This window comes from Sphaerodactylus townsendi, linkage group LG06 (assembly GCF_021028975.2).
Source record: "Sphaerodactylus townsendi isolate TG3544 linkage group LG06, MPM_Stown_v2.3, whole genome shotgun sequence".
Classification (NCBI taxonomy): domain Eukaryota; kingdom Metazoa; phylum Chordata; class Lepidosauria; order Squamata; family Sphaerodactylidae; genus Sphaerodactylus; species Sphaerodactylus townsendi.
In genome coordinates this window covers 88,210,387-88,232,557 of record NC_059430.1, presented here as the reverse complement: position 1 = coordinate 88,232,557, position 22,171 = coordinate 88,210,387, and the positions used below count along the sequence as shown (strand labels likewise).

The 22,171-nt window shown below is 39.4% G+C and overlaps 1 protein-coding gene across 9 annotated transcripts in view; it reads left to right on the top strand.

Moving 5' to 3' along the window:
- The window catches only part of MAGI2 (membrane associated guanylate kinase, WW and PDZ domain containing 2), a 251,122-nt gene that overhangs the window by 101,403 nt on the left and 127,548 nt on the right, over window positions 1–22,171 (top strand). For 8 of the 9 annotated variants that reach the window (XM_048499932.1, XM_048499933.1, XM_048499931.1 and 5 more), the window contains 3 exons: window positions 4,419–4,540; window positions 5,755–5,880; window positions 6,600–6,782. In XM_048499932.1, coding sequence (XP_048355889.1) covers window positions 4,419–4,540; window positions 5,755–5,880; window positions 6,600–6,782 — 431 coding nt within the window. The remainder of the gene's footprint in view (window positions 1–4,418; window positions 4,541–5,754; window positions 5,881–6,599; window positions 6,783–22,171) is intronic. The other variant, XM_048499934.1, reaches the window with a different exon arrangement.

The following is a 22,171-nucleotide window of genomic DNA, read 5'->3' as shown; positions in this document are numbered from 1 at the left end:
TGAGAATTACCACTCAATTAGCCTCCTAATATTGGCAAATTATATCTGGAGTCTAAATTACTAGACTGGATATCTTCAAGACCTTCAAGACATATTCTTGGCCCTGAACAGGCTGGATTCAGGGAAGGTTGATCCACAATTGACCATTACATAATGCTGGATTTTTAAGCCAAAAAAATATGCAATGTGTGATAGAAGAGAACTCTTTGTGGCCTTTCTGGATCTTAAAGGTACTTTCGATGGCATATCAAGGCTCTTGTTATGGGAGAAGCTGACCCATTTGGAAATTGATCCCTGACTTCTATTTTTGATACAAAAATTGTACTCTAAAACATCATGCCAGGTAAAACTTAATACAAACTGCAATTTATCAGCAAACATTCCCATCATGAAAGGTGTCAAACAAGGCTGCGTACTGGCACCTCATCTATTTAATCTGTTCTTAAACAATTTGCCCCACACCATTGATACAGTCAATGGTCACCCACCAATGCTGGGGAATCGCCCAACTCCACTTCTTTTATATGCAGATGACACTGCTATTCTTTTCTGTATGAGAATTGGCCTTGTACGATATCTGCAAGCTTTCTATTCTTATTGCCAACAAAATACACTTTCAATCAACTTTGAAAAATCTAAAATTATGAGATTCTCCAAAAACAGATTATCCTATACATGGAAACTCTGCATAGCTTATTTACAACAGGTGAGATCCTTTAAATACTTAGGAATAAATTTCCAATCTAATCTGAAATGGACCACTCACCATAAGAAAGTTAATGCACAAGCAAAATGCACTTGCTGCTGGAATTCAAAAATTCTTCTTTTTAAAGGGGAACCAACATATGCCAGCTGCCACTCGGATTTTTCAGGCTGTTTCACAATTACTTTATGGCATTCCAATTTGGATAAATTGAATGGGTACAAGCCAATTTTTTAAAGACAAATATTAGGTATCCCCAAATGTGTAAGCTACATGACCCTTTGTGCTGAAACAGGTCAACAATTACTTGAGTCCAAAGGATGGCTATTTGCGATCAGATATTGGCTGCAAATACACTTCAATACACTTCAGTTCTAATGAAGACAATCTTATTTCATTCGTACTCAAGGACATAAAATTTGCAAACTGGTCTAAGCCTATCTACAGCAAAATAGCCAAAAGTGGAATTGCATTGGATACCTTGCAATTGTGTGACAAAAAGTACATCTATCAAACAATTAAACAAAACTAATAGGCCAAGCAGACACCTATTACATCCTCACAAGCCAAGAATATGTTCACCAGAAATATTTGGAATAACTCCTTCTGCTGACTCAAGCACAAAATATCAAGCACATTAAACAATCCGATACACTATAGAACTTTTTCTATAGCAAGATTGAACATCTTTCCCTCTGCAATCTCTCTAGGGAGATTTTCACAAACTCCATACTCCACTTGTCTATGTATTTGTGATCTTAACGAACCAGATATGCTCATTCATATTATTCTTCACTGTCCTTTACATGAAGGAGCCCGAGCACTTGTCCTTGGACAATTACTTGATGATCAGAAAGATCTTTCAGACAAGGACTGTGTGAAGCTTTTGCTGGCAGATAAGTATGAAGCCATCACATCTACAATGGCTCATTTCCTATCTATAATAATGGTTGACAGATCTCGCTACGTCTACCATAACAAGCCAAAGATATAAGTTGTTCCCTTGCAGAAACAAACTTTTAATCTGTTTATGATTTCCTGCTATGCAGTTTACTACTTATTTATAATATGGCATTAAAAGTTTTGATTTGATTTGAACTGCCATTCTTTCATCTTTGCCAGGTGAGGCAGCTCGCCCCCTACAGTGATTCATGCGATGGTCACCTCCAGATTGGACTACTGTAATGTGCTCTACATTGGGCTGCCCTTGAGGCTTACCCAGAAACTCCAGCTGGTTCAGAACTCAGCTGCCCGACTCCTTTTGGGGTCATCGTGGCACGCACATATATCACCAGTGTTGCACAATCTGCACTGGTTGCCAGTTGAGAGCCAGATCAGATTCAAGGTTTTAATATTGACATTTAAAGTCCTTTACGGTTTGGGCCCAGGATATTTGTGTGACCGCCTCTTCCATTATAACCCCCAGTGGACATTAAGATCAGGAGCCAAGGGATTCCTAATTACCCCTGGTCCACAGGAGGTCCGTTTGGTCTCAACGTGGGCCAGGGCCTTTTTGGCCTTCACCCCCTCCTGGTGGAACAGTCTCCCAGAGGAGATCAGGGCCCTGTGGGATTTTATGGCATTCTGCAGGGTGTGCAAAATGGAACTGTTCTGCCAAGCATTCCACTAAGGCAGATCTTTGACCGCCAGTCTCCCCTGGGGCTATGTGTTTTCTTAGTCCATAGGTGGGTTTTACTTCTCCAGCTTGGTTTTATAGCTTTTAGTGTACCACGGTTCAATTAAATTCTGATCTATGGACTATGTGGGTTACTTTAATTTATTCTTTTGGTTACTGTTTTGTCTTTTAAATTATGGGTTCTTTGTTGAAACAGTTTTTATGTATTGCAATTTTGGCTGTACGTCACTCCAAGGCAGACATGGGAGGGCCAATTAATAAATCTAATAAATAAATGTGTTCTGCACAAAGATTGAACAGGCAGGGAGATAAAATATATCTTTGTCTGAACCCTTTGCCAGTTGGAAATGATCCTGTTTCTCCATATTCAGATCTAACAGTAAACTTGTGTCCAGAGTACAGGCTGGGCATCAAAACAATTAGATGTTGTCACACATCCATTTTAAAAACAGCCTTAACTTTTCATTTTCCTCACAATCAAAAGCCTTGCTGTAATTTATGAAATACAAGCTTATTTCCTTTTGAATATCTCTTGTATGCTCCTGTAACCAACATAAATTTGCCAGATGATCTGTAGTGCCTTTTCCTTATCTGAAGCCAGCTTGAACATTTGGCATTCCATATACTGTAACAATCTTGTTGTAAGGTTTTGGACATCACTTTACTCGTATCATAAATTAATGCTGTGGTTCAATAGTTCCTGCAGTCTTTGATGTCTCCTTCTATTGGAATTGGAATATAGATTGAGCATTTCTAGTCTTTGGGCCATTGTTTTATGTTCCACATTTGTTGGTATATCCTTGTTAAGATTTTGATCGACTGCCTTTCTGTGACTTGAAATATATCTATTGATATCACATTTACTTTTGGTGATGTGTTTCTCTCAACTGCTTTCATTGCAGCTTTCACTTTACTTTCTAAAAGTGCAGGTTCTTCTTCAAAAGATTCTTCTTTGAAGGAATCTGTCATCCTTTCATCTCTTCTGTATAGTTCTTCAGTGTATTGTTCCCGTCTTTGCTTTATTTTGTCCTGTTCAATGAATGTATTTCCATATTGATCTTTAATCATTCTTAACCTGGCTTTAAATTTCCCTGTAATTTCTTGGATCTTATGAAAAAATGTCTTGTTCTTCGTTTTTTAATTCTTCCATTTCTTTACACTGGTTATTATAATAGTTCTGTTTTTCTCTGTGTGAAAGTTGCTGGAACACTGCATTTATGCTCCTAATTCTATTTCTATTCTATTTTTCCTTACGCATGCTACTACTTCAGAATTCTGCCACCTCATTTTGCTTGCATGTGTAAACCAGCTCTCTGCTAATGACCATTACTACATTTTGTGGCATTGAACTTTGTCAATAAATAATGCATTGTATAAAGAAATGTATAGCAACTCTTTAAATACACTAATGTACTTTTTCTTTTTAAAAAATTATGTGTATCCTGCCTTCCTGTCAAGGAACACAGTGTGATTTTAGTTCCATCATGAAGCAGGTTAGGCTGGAAGACAGTGACCTAACCACTGCTTCCTAGCAGTCAGACTTTGGTTCCCAATGTCTAAGTCTTAGTACTCTACTTTTTATACCACATGAAGGGTCAAAATATCCATTATCAATATACTGCATTGATGATGGATTCTCCTTTTCTTCCTTCCTTGAAAAAATACTTCAGCAGACACTAGGGTTGCCATTCTTCAGATAGAACTAGGAATAGAAGTTAGAAATGATTTCCAGACTACAAAGATCTGCTCCCTTGGAGAATGGGCAACTTTGGAGGATGGACTCACATTCCTAGTGTGCTCCTTGCCCTTCTCAAAGTCCTCTGTCCCTGGACTCTGCCCCCCCCCCCAAACTCCATGTATTTTTCATCCCAGAGATGGTGGTTTTAGCAGACACATATCTGTTTTCCACTTCCACCAGGAAGGCTTTTCACATAAACAAACTGCAGCAAATATAGTGGTGAATCTATAAAGGCAACATATAGGACTTCTTGCATGACAGTGACGATGTAAATGACCATCATTCACAGTGTTGACCTTGAAGAGGATTGCATTTGATTGATGGATTATTTCTTTTTTCAGCCACATAAACAGAAGGACACAATTTGAAAATCCAGTTTTGGAAGCTAAAAGGAAGCTTCAACAGCGTACCATGCCCAACACAGAACTTGGAACAAAGCCTATGCCTGCCCAAGGTTTCCGAGGTACAGTAATGTGCCGATGCAGCACATTTCAAACTGAAACAATTCCATTAAGTTTTCTGTTCATTTTGATTACAATATTGTTAATATCTGGATATGAAGATTTAAAAAGTATGTTCCAATGTTAAGTATTTAAACAAATTTACTTTTGGTGACAAGTTTAGATGGTGATCTGAAAATTTCTAAGCTTTAAATATACTAAAGCTATATTATTTGAAATAATGTGATGATGACCCTCATTAAAGGCCAAACAAAATGAGAACCTGGAAAATGGGAATGGATTTTTCCAACCTTTGTTGAAGGGAAACAGAAGTTGCTCAGAACCCTCATTTCGGTTCAGGTTGCTGTGCAGGAAGGGTTTGAGATGATGGGCAGTTACTCGACTTGGAAGCGGAAAATGAACATACACTTTCCCCTTACCAGTCTCCCAATATCTCATTTGGCTGAGGGTAGGAGATTCCAAGACATCAAGAAGCCAATGAAAAAGTGGGTGGCTCATTGTTCCTCTGAATGGCTCATTGTTCCTCTATATGTTGTTAACCTATAGGGGATTGTATGTTTGAAATCGGCTTCTAGACACAGGATATTGTCGTAGGTACAAAGACAGTGTGACCTAGACAACATCCAAACTGGGCTGCAGTTCCTTTTAAAATGATCTGAACCTCTGTAGAGAATTGCTTCTCTCATTTTGAGAACATGGTTCTATACTGCTGTTCAGTGGGGAATTATGTTAAACAAGAATCATAATTTTGGTGGTGGGAATTTTAAAGGTGGGGACATGTGGAGTGAAATAGGGGGTGCCTTGTAATTTCACTTCTGGAGAAAACCCAGAGAGTTTCTGAAGATTGTGAGTAACCACATGTCACTTCTGGGTTTTCCCTGGTAGTAATGGGGGGTGGGGGGGTGGGGGGGGGAGATTCCTTCTGCTACTCTGAGGTAGATTCCACGCAGCATATTTTTGATGTGTTGCAATCATTATGAATCAACTCATTTTCCATTTTTATGAATGGTAAACGAATTCATTTATAATGACTGCAATTCGTTATAAATATGCTGCATGGAATGAACCTGAAAAGCAGCAGGTGACAAGGAGGCCTGGAAACTCTATTCATAATTATTCTCAGGAAAAAATAATTAACATTCTATATTGGTTGTAGAGTTAAGTTTTTACAAGGTTGTAGCCAAAGAATGAGGCTTGTTCTCCTTTGCAACAGTAGAAAGCACCCCAGCAACATTACCTAGGCCCAATCATGTTCACCCGCGCCCTGCTCCTCAGAGGTCTCGCAGTGTGAGTGACCTGTTTCAGTGTCGGCGGGACAGTGCCGGAGTTTACAGGCTGTATGGTATGTCTGAGTGCTGCTGCTTACCCAGGCTGCACTTTTGTCAAAAAGTAGTGAGCTAAGTTGAAACCAAAAAAACCCACCAACCTTCTCACTTTTCTCCATACCTTTTCTCACACAATCAAGCACAGAACAGAGGCACTGGATGTCAGGTGAGGCCTTTCTTTTGCCTGCTGGTCTTTGTCACACTTCACACAGAATTGCTCAGAAAACAGATGCTGAGGCCACTGAACTTTCTCACATGTTGTAAATGTTACCTGTCATATTCAAAAATCCTGCTTGTTGAAAGAAAGATAAAAAAAGTTAGTTAGTTAGTTGTTAGTTAGTTGTGAGGGATCTAAAGAAGTAAAATATGTAAATATTATTATTATTATTATTTGACAATGTTTCTTCAACAAACAAAACGTTTTTCTAGTGTAACTAATTATCACAAATCTAACATTTCATTTTCAGACAACTGCTGTATCCTAAAAGTACAGCTGTCAAGTTAGCAGTTAATTCACTGTGAGGAGCATAGATAACCCCTTGTTGGTTTTTGCCTTAAGAAAGGATTACTCACTAATGCTTTTAATTTTTGTGGGAATGCTTGCACTTTCATTTTGCTTTTTATGTTTCCTAAATGCCTGCTGTGCTGTTGCTTCTTCTGCTCTATGAGAAGCCAAGAATTTCTAATTATGTAACCCAAGTGTGGTTTGTTTTTCTGTTTATGTTGACTGATGTAGAAAAACCACTCTTCACCCGGGATGCCTCACAGCTGAAGGGGACTTTCCTCAGCACAACTCTTAAAAAAAGCAATATGGGCTTTGGATTTACCATCATTGGTGGGGATGAACCTGATGAGTTTCTTCAGGTGAAGAGTGTAATTCCCGATGGACCTGCAGCCCAGGATGGCAAAATGGAAACTGGTAAGTCAGACACGTTTACTTCTGAGTGATGGAATTGATACAGAGAATGTTTTAATGAGTAAGTTTGTCATTTCCCAGTTACCTATCACCAGCTTCCTATATATTTTAGATGGCTTGTGCAGTTTTCTGTCTTTGCTGCATAGTTGGAGATCTTGTCTCCTCCACAGTTTATCTGGTTGTGGGACCTGTGAACAATTTGGGCAGGTACTTAAACACATTCTCTCAGCCAGATTGAAAATGAGGGGTTTATACTTGTTATCTTCAAATACCCTGGCCAAATGCTACTTTGAAGTGGTGACATTTTGTAATATGCATATGGATTCACAAATCTCTGTTGCAGTTGCTGGAGGCCACAGATCACCAAGCCACAAGAGCATCAGATTTCAGTTGTCCATGCACATCTTTGCAACTGTACATTTGTTATTTGCTGGCAAAATGCTCCATAAGTTCCCAGTGTGATTGCTGTGTCTTCTGTCTGCTGTCCAGTTGTATAGCTGGAAGGAAATAAGACTGAAGGCTGCAATACAGTGTCTGTCTTGCAGGACACCTGGTCAGGAATTCTAGCTCCCTTTCCCCACTGGTCTCCATTTTAATGATTATTTTAATTTAACTGGGAACAAAACCTGCAACCTAGTGGGAAGGGGCACTTGTAGGTTAATGTGTTTTATTTGTGTTTATGTGAGTGAAGAAACCATAATGTGAGACTTTCTTTATATAATCCAGAATGATTGTGCGCTCTTTGACTTAAAATACATTAGCAATCTTGTGTGGACAGGAACTTGGAAGAGACTTAGAAGTGTTAGAATATTTTTAATGTGTTTTGAAAGGCCAGCTGTAAGATTTGCAGGATCTGGATTATGAAGTTTTAAGTTCCTCCTTAGTAGTTCCTAACATACCTTGTTCAGTTTTCTTTTTGTTGTTCATCTTGACCTTCAAATGAAAACTGGCACAAGATGAGAAAATTCCAAATGGTTGGCTAGTCAAAGAAATGGTGCACTAGAGGTTTTCTAGAGTCCAGACTAGACTCTTGAGGACTGTTAAAAGTGGAAACAATTAATCACCTTTGAACTAGATCATGACCTGCATATCTTATTTCCATTAGGGGCTTTCTCTGGGTGCTATGGCTCAGCACACAGTAACAAGACATTCTAGTAAAGGACTTTGTCATGCCCTTGAAATCAAACTTAAGATCATTTAAAAATAAGTCAGCACTGAGATCTATAATTGTATTTTGTCATTAATTAAAATCACTTTGTTTTTCCATTGGCAACAGAATAGATTTCTCATCAATGCAAGGCAATAAAGGTGAAAGACAGTCTTACTTTAATTTTACTCCATAGCATTGCCATAATTGGAGAGCTTGTCCCCTCTAATGTTTAGCTAGTTGTGAGACCAGGTAGAAATTTGGGCAGGTGCTTACCTAGGAAACGTAAAAGAAAGGTCAATTTGCACCTTTATTTGAACTTTTCAAATGCCAAAAATGATAAAAGTGTTTTGTTTAAAAATATGTCAAGCCTAGTAATCTGCAAACTGGTATTGAGTCATGCTAATGCTATATATAATTTATATATAATGTTATATATAATTTATATATAATTTATATATAATTGTTATAAGTATTATTTATATATTTGTTATATTCTCTGTCATCATGGAAATCAAGGCAGTGTATGCAGGGTTTTCTGATGTCTTCCCATCCAACTATGACAGGGATAACTCTCTTTTGAGAAGGAGACTCTAGATGCAGAGATGCATCAGCTGACAGAAAGGGAGAAAGGGGAAGGGTATTCTCATAATAAATAAAATAATAAAACAGTTGAGAATGAATGCAGTAAAGACAAATGGAGATGGAATGATGAGAAACAACCTCCCCCCCCCCCCCGCAACAGTTGAACTGTGTTGGGCTAATTGAACTATCTGTTCCATGGCAGCTGATAACTGGGTGGGGGGTGGGACATGCTATAAAATTGTGGACAGGTCTATAAAATTGTGGACAGCGCAGAGAGACTGGACAGAGACAACTTTTGCTCCTTCTTCCAAAATATAAGAACTTTGGCCCTTTCCGCATGGGCCGGAGGATGTGGGGTGCAGCCAGAATAATTGATCCCAGTGCAGTCCTGGGGCCATTTGCACGTGATCCTGTGGCTGCTACAGTTTGAGGACATACTCCCGCATGGAGGCACGTCCTTTTGTAAAAAACTTACCTTCATCCCTGTGCAGCCCCGCAGGGATGAGGGGGTAGGACCCAGTGGTGGGATTCAAATAATTTAACAACCAGTTCCAGTGGTGGGATTCAAATAATTTAACTACTGGTTGTTTACAAGCACCATTTTAACAACTGGTTCTGTCCAAGTAGTGCGAAGCTGCTGAATCCCACCACTGGTGGGACTCCATGGCCATGGCTGATGTGAAGCTATGACATCATGATTCAAGAAGCTGAACTATGCACATATTTTTGTTGTCATAGCTTTGCAGACATTCTCTGAAAACAAAAAAGGAATAACAACATGTTTCCCAGACCTTTTGAGGTCATCCACCCAATAGCCATGTTGGAATGCCTGACACTACATTCAGAGCAAAAACCTAGGCTGCATGGAAAACAGGAGGAAAGGTGTCATGGTATAGCTTGGGAAATGGAGGCAGGATGAGAACTTAGAAATGTCAGAGGGTTTTTAACCCTAATATTTTTGGTGAAAGCTGAATAAAGCCAATGGATATCAGCTTTATTCATCTTTACTGAATTTTAAAAAACTCGAACCTGAAATTTACTGATAATCTGTATTGGTGCTTAAGCCTAATTAGTGCCATCAACATTATTTCCTGCTTTCCTTCTGTCTCTTATAACGTATGCATCCATTTTCCAAGGGAGTTCCACATAACAAATGTTTGAAGATCTTTTGCAGAGAAATTCAGATCCTTAGGTTTTTCATTGGAAATTATTAAATCCTGGTTTGAAACCATATTAATACAAACTTGGAAGTGCAGAAGAACTTTATAGACATTACATTCATCATTTTCAAAATATCTCTTAGGCTCACAATAATTCTATCACATTGATTCAGTTTAAACTATCTCCATTACAAAAATAATACCTGTATATTCCCATTTATATTAAGAAAAGTCTGTGGCAGAAGTCTTTGCATGTATTTCAAAGTTATTGGATACAAATCCTCTTGGGACTTCACTTTTATTACATTTTCTTTTGAGTTTCTCTTTATTTTTGTACCAGTCAGATCTTTATGTTTTCTGTATGCTGCTGAAAACCCAAGTCAAAATTTTCAATAAGATTTCAAATATTGCAGAGCTCAGGACTTCTTGGTTTAAGATGAAAAATAATTTGATATGAATCAGGAATAAAATAGCATAGGCATTGTTTCTGGGTTAATCTGGAAGAGTTTAAATTCCTAAGAGAAAAAGTAACAAGATAAAATCTTCACCACACCCTCAGTGTATCTGCTTCTCTGATCAAGAATGGTTTATATTCGCTATATTATTATTTTTATCATATCTATCCTTACCATCGCAGTCTTTTCCTTTATCGCAATTATACTTCTCCATGAGATTATCTTTATTTGTACTTGTCTCTGTGTATTGCCATTCATTACTATGGAACATGAATATCCTTGCTGTTCTTTATTTCTAACAGAAGGAATACTGAGTTTCTGCTAATGTTCATGAAAGTTCGCTCCCTTCAAGATTGGGGAGCTGACTGCAAGTTCTGTGCAGCAGTAATGAGTAGCCGTGGCAGCAAGCTAAGGCTCTCATTGATGAAATGTTATGAAAATGGAAGTGATAAGGTCCACTGGAGCCACCTCAGTGCCAGCAATTAGGTGAGTTGTTCCCAGGGCTGTTTCCTCTGTTTGCATCACAGGCAGCCCCTATTTCACCTTGGAAAGTACATGAATAAACTGTGTTTTCCCTGATGATGATGCACACATGTCATCCCCCCCCCCCCCGCCGCCTTTTTTTGTTTTCAATGTCTTTGAACCTATGAAGACCCAATATGAGAATCACAGCCAATTCTCATGTAGTGGAAAAAATGACACATGCACATCATCAGCAGGGAAGACTAAGTTTATTCATGTACTTTACAAGATGAAATAGCAGCTGCCTGAGATGTGACCAGTGAAACAACCCTAGGACCAACTCAACTAATGGTGGGCGGCACAGTGAATCCCTGCAGCAGCAGGAAATGGTGGCCGTGGGCTGCGGAGAACCCAAAAGTGACAGCTTGCAGATTGGCAAGAGGAAAAAAACATTTTCTCCTCACATGCTTTATTTGTCAGAGCTGTTCAGACAAAAAAGGAGCAAACACTTTTCTTTGAGATGTCCCCATGACGACTTATTTGTGTTGTGCAGAAAGGACCAATGTCAAGTAGTGAGATAATGCATAAAACTGATAGTAACTCTTCAACATTTCAGATAGAAGCCTTGTTTAATACGAAGATGGCTGCTCTCTTTCTGTCACTGTCGCTCTTAAATAAACACAAGAAGCTCAAGCACAGGGAAGAAAAAGGGTAATTTTAAAAATGTACTGGGAAGGGGAGCGGCAGGTAGAGAATAAATCAACAATGTGGTGGCAGCTGTCACTGAAAAGACTTTTAAAAAAATCTGTGCAAGCAATCAGATCTCCTGTAGCCAATCAGAAGGTCTGCTGGGCAAGGGTCCCACTTGAATCCACCCACTTTCTAACAATACTTGGAAGGTGCCCAAAAAGGTGTCGGGGGGGGGGGAACCATGGTGCCAATGGGCATCAGGTTGTGGAGATTTGATCTAAGTGATTGATCTGGGTGATCTGTATGATCCTAACCATGTTGTAACTTTATTATGATAGTTATTATGTAGTTGTTATAATATACAGGGAAAGAATACTTTTTACTAAAATAACAACTCTTGAAATACTAGAATTGAACAAAATCATCCTTTTTATTTATCATCTTGAGTAACTAACTCTTTTCAGATGCTACACTTCTAGCTTTAAGCATGTTTTATGCATTCTTACACCTTGTTTCAATGAATGTACAAGATATTCATTTTGGAGTTAAAAGTCTAATAATATAAATTATTCAGCTTCTGTCTTGTACTTGCTGAGGGTTCATGTTTCTTACAATAATTTTATTTTGCTTTCTTTACTTTGCTGTCTTAACAATGCAGACCAGAAATATATTCTGGAGAAGCAGGACAATCCCTTACCTGAATACATGAGATAAAAATTAAGTTTGTAAAAATCACAATCCAGAGCAGGCATGGGTTGTGGCACAGTCACAACCTGATGTAGGAAATGAGAAGTTTTTAACAGAAGTATCTTTAATGAGTATGTATTACAATTAACTGGAATGGAATAGCAGTGTTCTGTTGGTGGAATTTGTAGCCCTGTACCCAGAGAACCTTGGGGAGGGAAGCAGGAGTGGGCAATTAAGGAATTAATGGTTAGGGGATGACAATTGAGGAAGGTACTGGCTATAGCATTGTTCTCGGTGATCTTATGACTCATTCTGTTGCTCTTGTATTGGTCTTAACTTCACAAGAAAAGTCAATTGGCAAGTAAAGGAGATCTCCAGTCCATGTGAGACTTTTGATCTCCTCAAAGGCTCCCTGCAGGAAGGCCTAGAAGATATTGGCCCTTTGAGCACTGAGGAAACTGTAGGACAAAAATTCTCAAGTCGAGCGTAACATAAATCTCTTTGATTTTCTGTATATACAAAGTGACAAAAACCTAAGTTGGAAATTGTAGCTGTCACCATCTAATTTCCTGTTTCATTTACAAATGGCAAATTGTCTGCATTGTTTCACTCTTAAGAGCTATCAGATTGGGGAGAGGAACTGGTGGTTTTGCATGAAGAAATGATGTGCAAGTGAGACTTTATAATGGTATATAAAGATTAATAACCCAGAACTGTCTTTTGAAATTCCATCTCTTCAGCATTTCTTCTTGGACTTCAGCTTTAATAGCACGATATTTTTATATCATCTTTCCATTTTTTCATCATATAATTCTCCTAACAACCATCCAGCATTTATAGATTTTGTAGCCTTAAAACAATAAATATGCAGATTGCAAGACAGCTGACAGTGGATTGAATGCATACTAAGTTTCCCATGGCAGAATAAAACTTTCCTGCCACTTCCCTTCCTGTGGAACTCAGTGATCTCCTAGGGAAAAGGTAGGGCTGTAGGCTCTGGGTTGGGAAATACCTAGAGATGTGGGAGTGGAGCATGGGTTCATCAGAGTTTGGGAAGGGAAGGGACTTCAGCAGGGTTTAATGCCAAACAGTCTACCCTCCAAAGCAGCCATTTTCTCCAGGGGAACTGATCTTGGTCATGTGGAGATCAGCTGGTGCCACCTGGAGAGTGACAGCCCGATGGACAGGGTACCCTGAGCAATGCCTTGGGGGTGGGGGCTGTTAGAGGAACAGTGAATCAGTGGAAATTGCAGATTTAGTCTGAATCCAACCCAGATGCTGAACAGGCCAAGAAAAATGTAATAACATTGAATATCTGCACATGGAACTAATACTGTGTGTAAAGTGTCATCAGTTCACAGCTGACTTACGGCAACTCCAGCAAGCGGCTTTCAAGGCAGGTGAGAAGCAAAGGTGTTTGCCATTGCCTTCTTCTGCAGATAATTCATTTGCGGTCTCTCTTCCAATTATTGACCCTGCTTGGCATTCAAGATCTGATGAGATTGGGCTATACTTATGCTCTTTCCCCTCTTTCTGGACTTCCCCTCCTTCTGTGCAATGTGCAACATTATTTCAGCAGTTATCAAATGTTAGAAGCATAGATTATGTTTCAGATGTATACTTACATGAACAGGGCAGGAGAAGTGCACTAACAGCCTATTCAGTTGTTTTCTAGATACAATAATTCTGTCACTACTGTTGTGCTTAGAAATCTTGGCTTACTTTTATTACAAAACAAGTGATGTGAAAACTGTATGAAGTTAACCTTTCAGATCAAGATGTGTGCATTCTTTGAAATATCACCTACAGATTAGTAGGGCTGCTGTGGTGCTTTGTGGTCTCCAACTGAATTTGTGATCCAGCAGGTTTTCCAGGCTCTCTTTTTCCAACCATCCCAAGTTTCTTCAGTGAAGTAAATATTGGCATTTTATTTAACTCATAATTTTATTTGCATCATACAGTGACAAAGTGCTTTACCATTTTTACCTCAGCATTGTTAATATGTGATGCTGTGTGCTTTTGGAATGAATGGACTGGACACAAACCCACCCTTAGGCTTGTTGCAAGTGTTTTCATGCATGCATGTGACTTTTTAGGATTGAATATTCTTTGGTCTTCACCACATTAGCTGTGCCAGAGGTCGGGGCATATCTGCCATGGAGACATAGGGAGTCAAATGTCCCCGGGCACCCCCATTTGATCACGTGGGGTGGCACAAAAAAATCAGGTTCGTTTGTGTGTGTGTTTTATTTTTTAGTGTGTTTTCAGTTTTTGGCCTGCAGGGAGCGTCGTTTTTAGGCTAGCAGCACCAAAATTTCAGGGATTTTTCAGGAGATTCTCCTGATGATACCACCGAGGTTTGGTGAGGTTTGGGTCAGGGAGTCCAAAGTTTTCTGCCTCTACTCTCAAAGGGGGTGCCCTATCCTCCATTGTTTCCAATGGGAGCCAATAGGAGATGGGGGCTACACCTTTGAGGGTCCAAAATTACAGTGAGTAATTTACATCTCCCCCAGTGGGAGAGATGTAAATATTTTTCCAAAACATATAGTGATTGTGTTGTAAAATTACTTTGGTTACTTATAAGTAAATTGCTACTCCAGTGGAAGACAGAATTTTTGAAGTATAGCTATTGTAGCCTGGTTGGTACAAGTTTTCTCCTTTTCACCTAACTTTGAAGTAGCATTATAAGGAATGGAGTTTTTAGATGCCATTTTTCTTGGTCCATCACAGAGATAAACAGGAATAGTACTCTGCTTCATCACCAGGCCACATTTTTTAAAGAAAAAGCAATTATGCTCAATTGCCTATTTTCATAAATTCTGTGTACAAAATGTGAATGTTCTGGTTCCAGAAGTATATACGCAATTAAATCTGGAGAATTTTATGCCACCTTTCCTGAATCCTGCTCAAGGCAGCTTAAAACTCATCTATGATGTAATAAGTCAAGGTGAAGCATGGCCAGTGCAAAACCATGGGGTTAGAGCTGTCAACCTGAATTAACACATGATAGTCGTGCTATTTCTGAAGGTGACGGCCTGTGTGGGTTCAGATATGGAGGCAAGAATAGAGCACAGCTGTTTATCAATCCCAGGATGCTGATCAGCTGTTTTGTACAAGTCTTGGAGCACAGCTTTTTATTATTATTATTAAATTTTAGGAGTAGGTTTTTGTTTTTATTTTTTTAATCATACTGGAAACCACAAGGACAAGGAAAACTACTTTTGTTTTGTTCTTTTTTTGGCAGTCCTAACTATGACATGGAAGAATGCCTATAATCATAATGCTAAATAGCTTTTCAAAATTTACATATCAATTTATTTGCAACTAATTTGTACTATTAAATGTATTTCCTGCATTGTATGTCTCTGTGTCTGAGGTATTATGGCCATCTTGAACTATCATGCTATGATTCTGCTGAGTTATATTTGTGTACATTTGAACATGCTATTGGGTGAATTCTATAATGACTTTCTGGAGATTACAGATTTCTTTTTTTAAGAGCACTATAAGGTGTTGTAAATACATTTTAAAGACATCTGGAACCCCCAGGAAGTCATTATAGAATTCATACACAAATATCTCAGCAAACTCATAGCAGAATAGTTCAAGATGGCCATAAGACTTCAGACACTAGTATCAGAGGTATACAATGCAGGAAATACATTTCATAGCATAGATTAGTTACATATCAAAGAAATAGATGTGTTGTAAATACATCACAGTTTACTCAAATGTGGTTTGAGAATATCCTTTGCCTACATGATATATTCTGTTCGATGTGATAGACCAAGAAAGAGAGAGAAATTATACTAAATTGCAAATAGCCTGAGAAATAGTATTATCAGTCCCTTTCCTAATTTGTTTTGCCCTTGATTTCTCAGTAGATACCTAAACAGTTTGTGTAGTAAATTAAATGGCAAGGGTGAATATCAACATATTAGATTACATGTCTCTTCCAATTTGTCAAAACTTACATAGGTTCTATTAACAGAACGGGAATTTTCCCATAAGGGTTTTAAGTTGATTTGGCTTGTAGTCTTATGAAAGGAACTTCTTACATTTTTAAAGTAGCTCAACATATACATAGAGACTGGAGACATCTAATATATTTATTTTCTTTCTCACAGTGGAATTGTGAGATGTGTCTAGAACATTTAATTTACTTTCATTTTTGTATTCTGCTGTCCCAGCCAAATAAATATCCATTTATACATATGTATTTCTTCCTTGTAAAATTATGTGCTATGTTTTTTCCCTCATAACCTTGTTCAGTTGGTCTCCATATTCTAGTATCCCAAGCAAATCTAATTTGCTGTGGAAATGGAAAGGGGAGGAGATGGAGCCAGAATTGTAACCAGATTTAGTTTCATCTAAGCAAATAAGCATGGTATCTTTGATGCTTTGGCTTGGAACATTTCCTCTGACCAATTACACATGGGACACTTACCTTGGGACTATTCTCTTCACAGTGGCCTTGTGCTGGACATTCCTCACATTTTCCTGTTTACATGCAAGGAGGCAGCCCACACCCTGCCTTGCAGTTTGTCTGTTGGTCTCTTCTTCTCCCGGTTATCTTAACTCCTCCCGACAACAGCCCTTAAGGCACAGAACTTATCACACTAGGAAGTCCCAATAGTAAAGTTGATTTTCTCTCCCCCACCCCACACCCCCACTGGCTTGTTTTAAAATAAAGGCTTGCTGCTTGCATGTGGGGTTGGATTTTGCCCCCTTCCTTTTATTTTTGCAGAAGCCCTGATTGGGTGGGGTCCTCTGGCTGGTGTCCCTTTTCCCCAGATATCTTTGCCACTCTGCAGAGTGCTGCTCATCCTGTCAAAGAGGAAGAAGACACCCTGCCCAGACAGTGCTGACATCTGGTAGTGGAGAGTGGAGCAGGCTGACAGGCAGCACAGGGGTCAACATCCAATGTGCTCTCCACCAAGATGGCAATTGGACCCCGGACTCCAGGCCTGCAGAACTTTGCCCTGCTGCAGGAGGGGAGGGAAGGGGAAAGAGGGGAGAAAAGTAGCTGCCAACAGGTAGGTGTGTGCCTCTGCTGGAGAGAGAGAGAGAGAGAGAGAGAGAGAGGCGGGAAGTGTGCAATGGATGCCAATTCTCTGTTATGGTGATATGGATATATCAATAGGAGAATTTGGAAAAGCAGGAAGGAGCCGGCAACATGGAAGGGGGGCAAGGGGAAGGCATGCAAAGCAGCATCAGGGACTGGGAAGGCTGGCCGTGGGCGGAGGGGAAGAGGGAAGGGGTCCAGGTCAAAGCTGTGCTCACTGGCAAATCTGTGCCACTTTGGTGGAAAAGCAAAATTAAAATTGTGCTACAAATGGTTTTGCTTGCCATGGAGAGAGTAGAAAGTGAAAGTATGGCTAGAGGAAATACATCTGTACAAGAAATCTTGCTATAGCAGACATTCACCTCCACCTCACAGCAAACACCTTGTGCATAATCAGGGGAGGGAGGGAGGGGTGGCATGCAAGGGAGGGAAGGGAGGAATCGGTCTAGCTGCCATTCAGTAAAGAGGACGGAAGGAGAGAGGGGAGGTAGCTCTGGTTCCTGGTTATTCTACGCACCTCGTGGTGGAGGAGGCAGCCGGGTTCTTTCCTCACTTTGCCCAGTGCTAGTTAAACAAAGAGAGAGAGACAGTGGAGTGAGCACCCAGCTCAAGTTATTTGCAGCTTTCCACGAGAAAACTATCAGTTCCACACACACTGGACGCCCTTTAAGAACCACTGATGGGAAGGGGTCTCTCTCTCTCTCTCTCTCTCTCTCTCTCTCTCTCTCTCTCTCTCTCTCTCTCTGTGTGTGTGTGTGTGTGTGTGTGTGTGTGTGTGTGTGTGTGTGTGTGTGTGTGTGTGTGTGTGTGTGTGTGTGTGTGTGTGTGTGTGTGTGTGTGTGGCTTTCCCTTCTCAAGTGCCCTCCTACCTTTCTGAAAAATGAGAGAGAGGGACACACCAAGGAGGAGGCTGGGGACGTGGCATCCCCCCTCTCTCTCAGCATGTCCTCTCTCTCCCCCCCCCAGGGATGCACTGCACCCCGCCTCCTTCTTGGCTGGCCCATGTACCAAGGAGGAGGTTGGGGGCAGTGAGTCCCTGGGAGAGAGAGAGGACGCGCCAAGAGATAGGGATGCGAGGAGGCTGGGGGCTGTGCATCCCCCTCTTGGCACGTCTCTCAGCACATCCCAGGAGCCTGCCAACCCATCCTCCTTCTTGGGCGTGGCCATGTGGGGACAAATTTCCACCTCCCACATGAACAAATGGCGTAGTGCCCAGTACATTTGTCCCCACTTGTCCCCGTAGGCAGTACGCTGAGTTTCCAGCGCAAATGCTTCATGACTTTCAGTGACCCACATGGTGGTTTGTATATGTTGCATCTTGATTGGAGTCATCATTCTTCAAATTGCTGAGTGTACATTGCATTTGTTCCTTGAGCTCATGCATATGAAAGATATGCAACCCAGAGAGCTAAATTAATAGTAACCAAATGTTAACTTCATCCTTGAGATAATCATGTACTCCTTCTGTCATATTATAGGAGTGTGTGACAGACATTGTTCTCAATTCCTGTGTCCCATTCTGTTGTATCTTGTCCTAAGAAGAAATGTCATTTTATAAGTAACATCAGATCCTCTTTGTTGAGATGTCATCTGATACAGCCATCTAGATATTTGCCACAGTAGTGAATAATGAATTACTTCTGTTTACTATTTCTTAAATTTCTTTTGATTAAAAAAAAAAGATGAGAAGAGATCAGTTAACAACTAGCCAAATAAGTATAGAAAAGGATTAATATTGAAGATAATGAATTCCAATATGGCTTCAAAACAAAGACCAAATCCTGCCTTTCCTCCACCTAATTTCCTATGTTCATCCCTCCCCCATCCCTCCCTTGGGGGAAGTCTCTCCCAATCACTCGGCCTTCATTGGGACCAGTGCTGTGACTTGATACAGTGCCATACTTCTGCTAGGGGAGAGATAGGCCAAAATAGCTTTTGCCAGAGAGGGAACAAAGGAGCAGGCTTGCCAAATTCTGTCCATAGGGATTAGGGACACAACCGACACCTGCTGCTTGCTTCAGCTGACACCAGAGCTGTGAGTGGGACAGCAACAAGGCTATTTGGGCACATGTCTATCATCTTAGGTTGTTGTTGCCTATCTAGTAGGTGGGCCCAACCCCAAGAAAAGCTCACAAAGGGAAAGCTTAACAAGAACAACTAAATCCACCTCAGTGTGCACTAGACAGATTATCTAACTACTAAAAGCAATTAATGATTGTGCTTCAAATCAGAGAACATTCTCAAAAAATGTTCTGTTTTTCAAGGAGGAAACAAGAGGTCTGGAAGGTATTCATTTACAACAGATGATTTTGTGACTCTTGCAGAACAAGGCTCAAACTTACTAGTGTGCTTGTAAATAAGACAGAGATGAATGAAAAATCAAAAAGATAGCAAAACACATGCAGAAAAGGGGAAAAAACCTTGACTCAGTATGGACACACAAACTGAAGAAAATAAGATGTGCAGAAAAATCTACAATCTCATAGGATTTCTTGATAGGAATAGCAGCATGTTTAGATACTGAGTTTATATATCAGAGTTTTCTATAGTGTAACATTTATCATTATAACCAATTAAATGGGACAAAATAAAGCACACTTATAAATAAAGCACACTGCCTTCCATTGAGGACCTGTATACTGCACGGGTCAAAAAAAGGGCTGTGAAAATATTTACTGACCCCTCGCATCCTGGACATAAACTGTTTCAACTCTTACCCTCTAAACGTCGCTACAGAGCACTGCACACCAAGACAACTAGACATAAGAACAGTTTTTTCACGAATGCCATCACTCTGTTAAACAAATAATTCCCTCGATAATGTCAAACTATTTATTATATATTTATTATATAATTACTGCACTACTTTTTTCATCATTCCTATTACCCATCTCCTCCCAATTATGACTGTATGACTATAGCCTGTGCTGACATTTCATTTTTTGTTATGATTTTACATTTTATGTTTTTATTACTATTGATTGTTTCCTGATTGCTTACTAGACCTATATGACAATCATTAAGTGCTGTACCTTATGATTCTTGACAAATGTATTTTCTTTTATGTACACTGAGAGCATATGCACCGGAGACAAATTCCTTGTGTGTCCAATCACACTTGGCCAATAAAGATTCTATTCTATTCTATTCTATTCTATTCTATTCTATTCTATTCTATTCTATTAAACAATAAACATATCCTTGAAAATATGTTGTATATGTCCACAATATACACAGGAATTATCATTCTCTAATGTTGTAGATTCTGACATTTAAAAATTCATGATTCATGTTTTGAGTGAAACATCATCTTAAAAATCATTCAACTTCTTCATAAAAGAGAAAAAAAATCTCAAAGGGTTTTTTTCCGCAGCATTCCTCAACATTTCCCGATTTCTCCACTGGAAAAATCTATCAAAAAACTGAGCAAAAAAAATCTTAGGAAGAAAAAAAGCTGTCTTCCCACTCAATTATTTTTCTAGTTTATTTCCAGGCATTCTTATCTTCATGTGAAAGTATGGGACATACCTTGTTTATCCCTTATATCTACCCCCAGTATCCCTTAACTATTAGATCCAACTCATCTTTTACTACCATCAACTCATTTAGAATTATGGAAACTTTACTCACATGGAAAGTAAAATCTGTCCGCTAAATGTTCTAGTGTCCTGTTGGTTCTGTGAAAATTAACTGGCTTAATGCTTTCTTGGGAGTAAATGTCACTAAAAGGACCTGAGGTAGGTTTCTGGGTAGACCTGCTTATAATTGCTTTCTTAATGGAGTAGTTTGTGTAGACCTGAATTCTGAATATTTTACCACATGTATATCAGCATTTCAGTTACAGATAATTTCTATTTTTTTGTCATCAGAAGAATGCACACCTTACATATTTTTGTGTTTTGAATTACACAGCTCTTCTGTTCCTTAATTTAGGAGGATGGAGGATTAGAGGAAATCATAGAATGGTTATGTAGACCATTTTCTTTTTTTAAACAGAGACAGCTTTTAATTTTTGCATGTTTTGCCAGTGTGTGATAACATATGCACCTGACTTAGCCAGCTTAATTTGTTCCTTTCTATGCCTTTTGAGCAAGCTCTTAAAAGCCATGAGGCAGACATGTTTGCTGTCAAAATGACGGACCTTGTACCTACTTGTTTCTTTTGCTTTTTTCTCATAGTGTTTTAGGAAATGAACTTTGAAATGAACTGAGAATGAATCAGCAGCACCTTTTAAAAATTCTCTCCCATTTTTGAAAGGTGATCGAGGAAAATTCCAAGGCTTGGATCTCACCTCACAGATCAAAAGGAGCTATATAATAACTAAAACCTCACCTATAGCATTTCTTTTTTAAAGGGTGAATTTAATTCAATCTATAACTAGACATTCTTAAAAAACCCTAAGAAATAATGAGTGATTGTTAGAGGATGTTGCTATGTCTACTGATGTATGGAATTATTTGTACAGGTGTTGCTATAGTTAGCATGGCATAGTAGATAGAGTGTAGAATTAGGATCCTGGATGACCCAGGTTTTAAGCCCCACCTCTGTAATGGAACCTTGCTAAGTAATGTTGGACCTACCTTACAGGGTTATTGTTATGAGAGAAAGGAGGAGAGAATGATGTTTTAAGCAACTTTGAGCCCCGAGGGCGCGGGGTGGGTGGGTGGGGAGAATAACAGGATATAAATGAATAAATATAAAATGCATACCTTAACAATTGCTATTGCATAATTTATCATATGGATTGGTCTGTTAGATTAGACTAAGTAAATATATTACACTAATCTGTTTGCCATGGAAGTCAGTCAGCTGACATGACATGAGGACTCTCTGAGTTTTGTCTCCTATATCTGTTATCTGTTGATATATTACTTCTATACAGGAAAGTTCTATTTATTTATTATAGCTAACAGAAAAGGGTGTGATGAATTCAAGAAGAAGGTCTCTCAATAGCCAATTTCATCTTACACAGTTCCTACCTGAACAGACACTTCCACATGAACTACTTCAAATCTAGCATGTGGCTTGTCTTGGGGAGGGGCTGTGCCTCAGTGGGAGAGCTTTGAAGCTTATGCTAAATTCTATACCCTGTGGAAAAATGTCAGTGGGGGCCCCTCTTTTGCAGATCCTGGGGTGGGTAA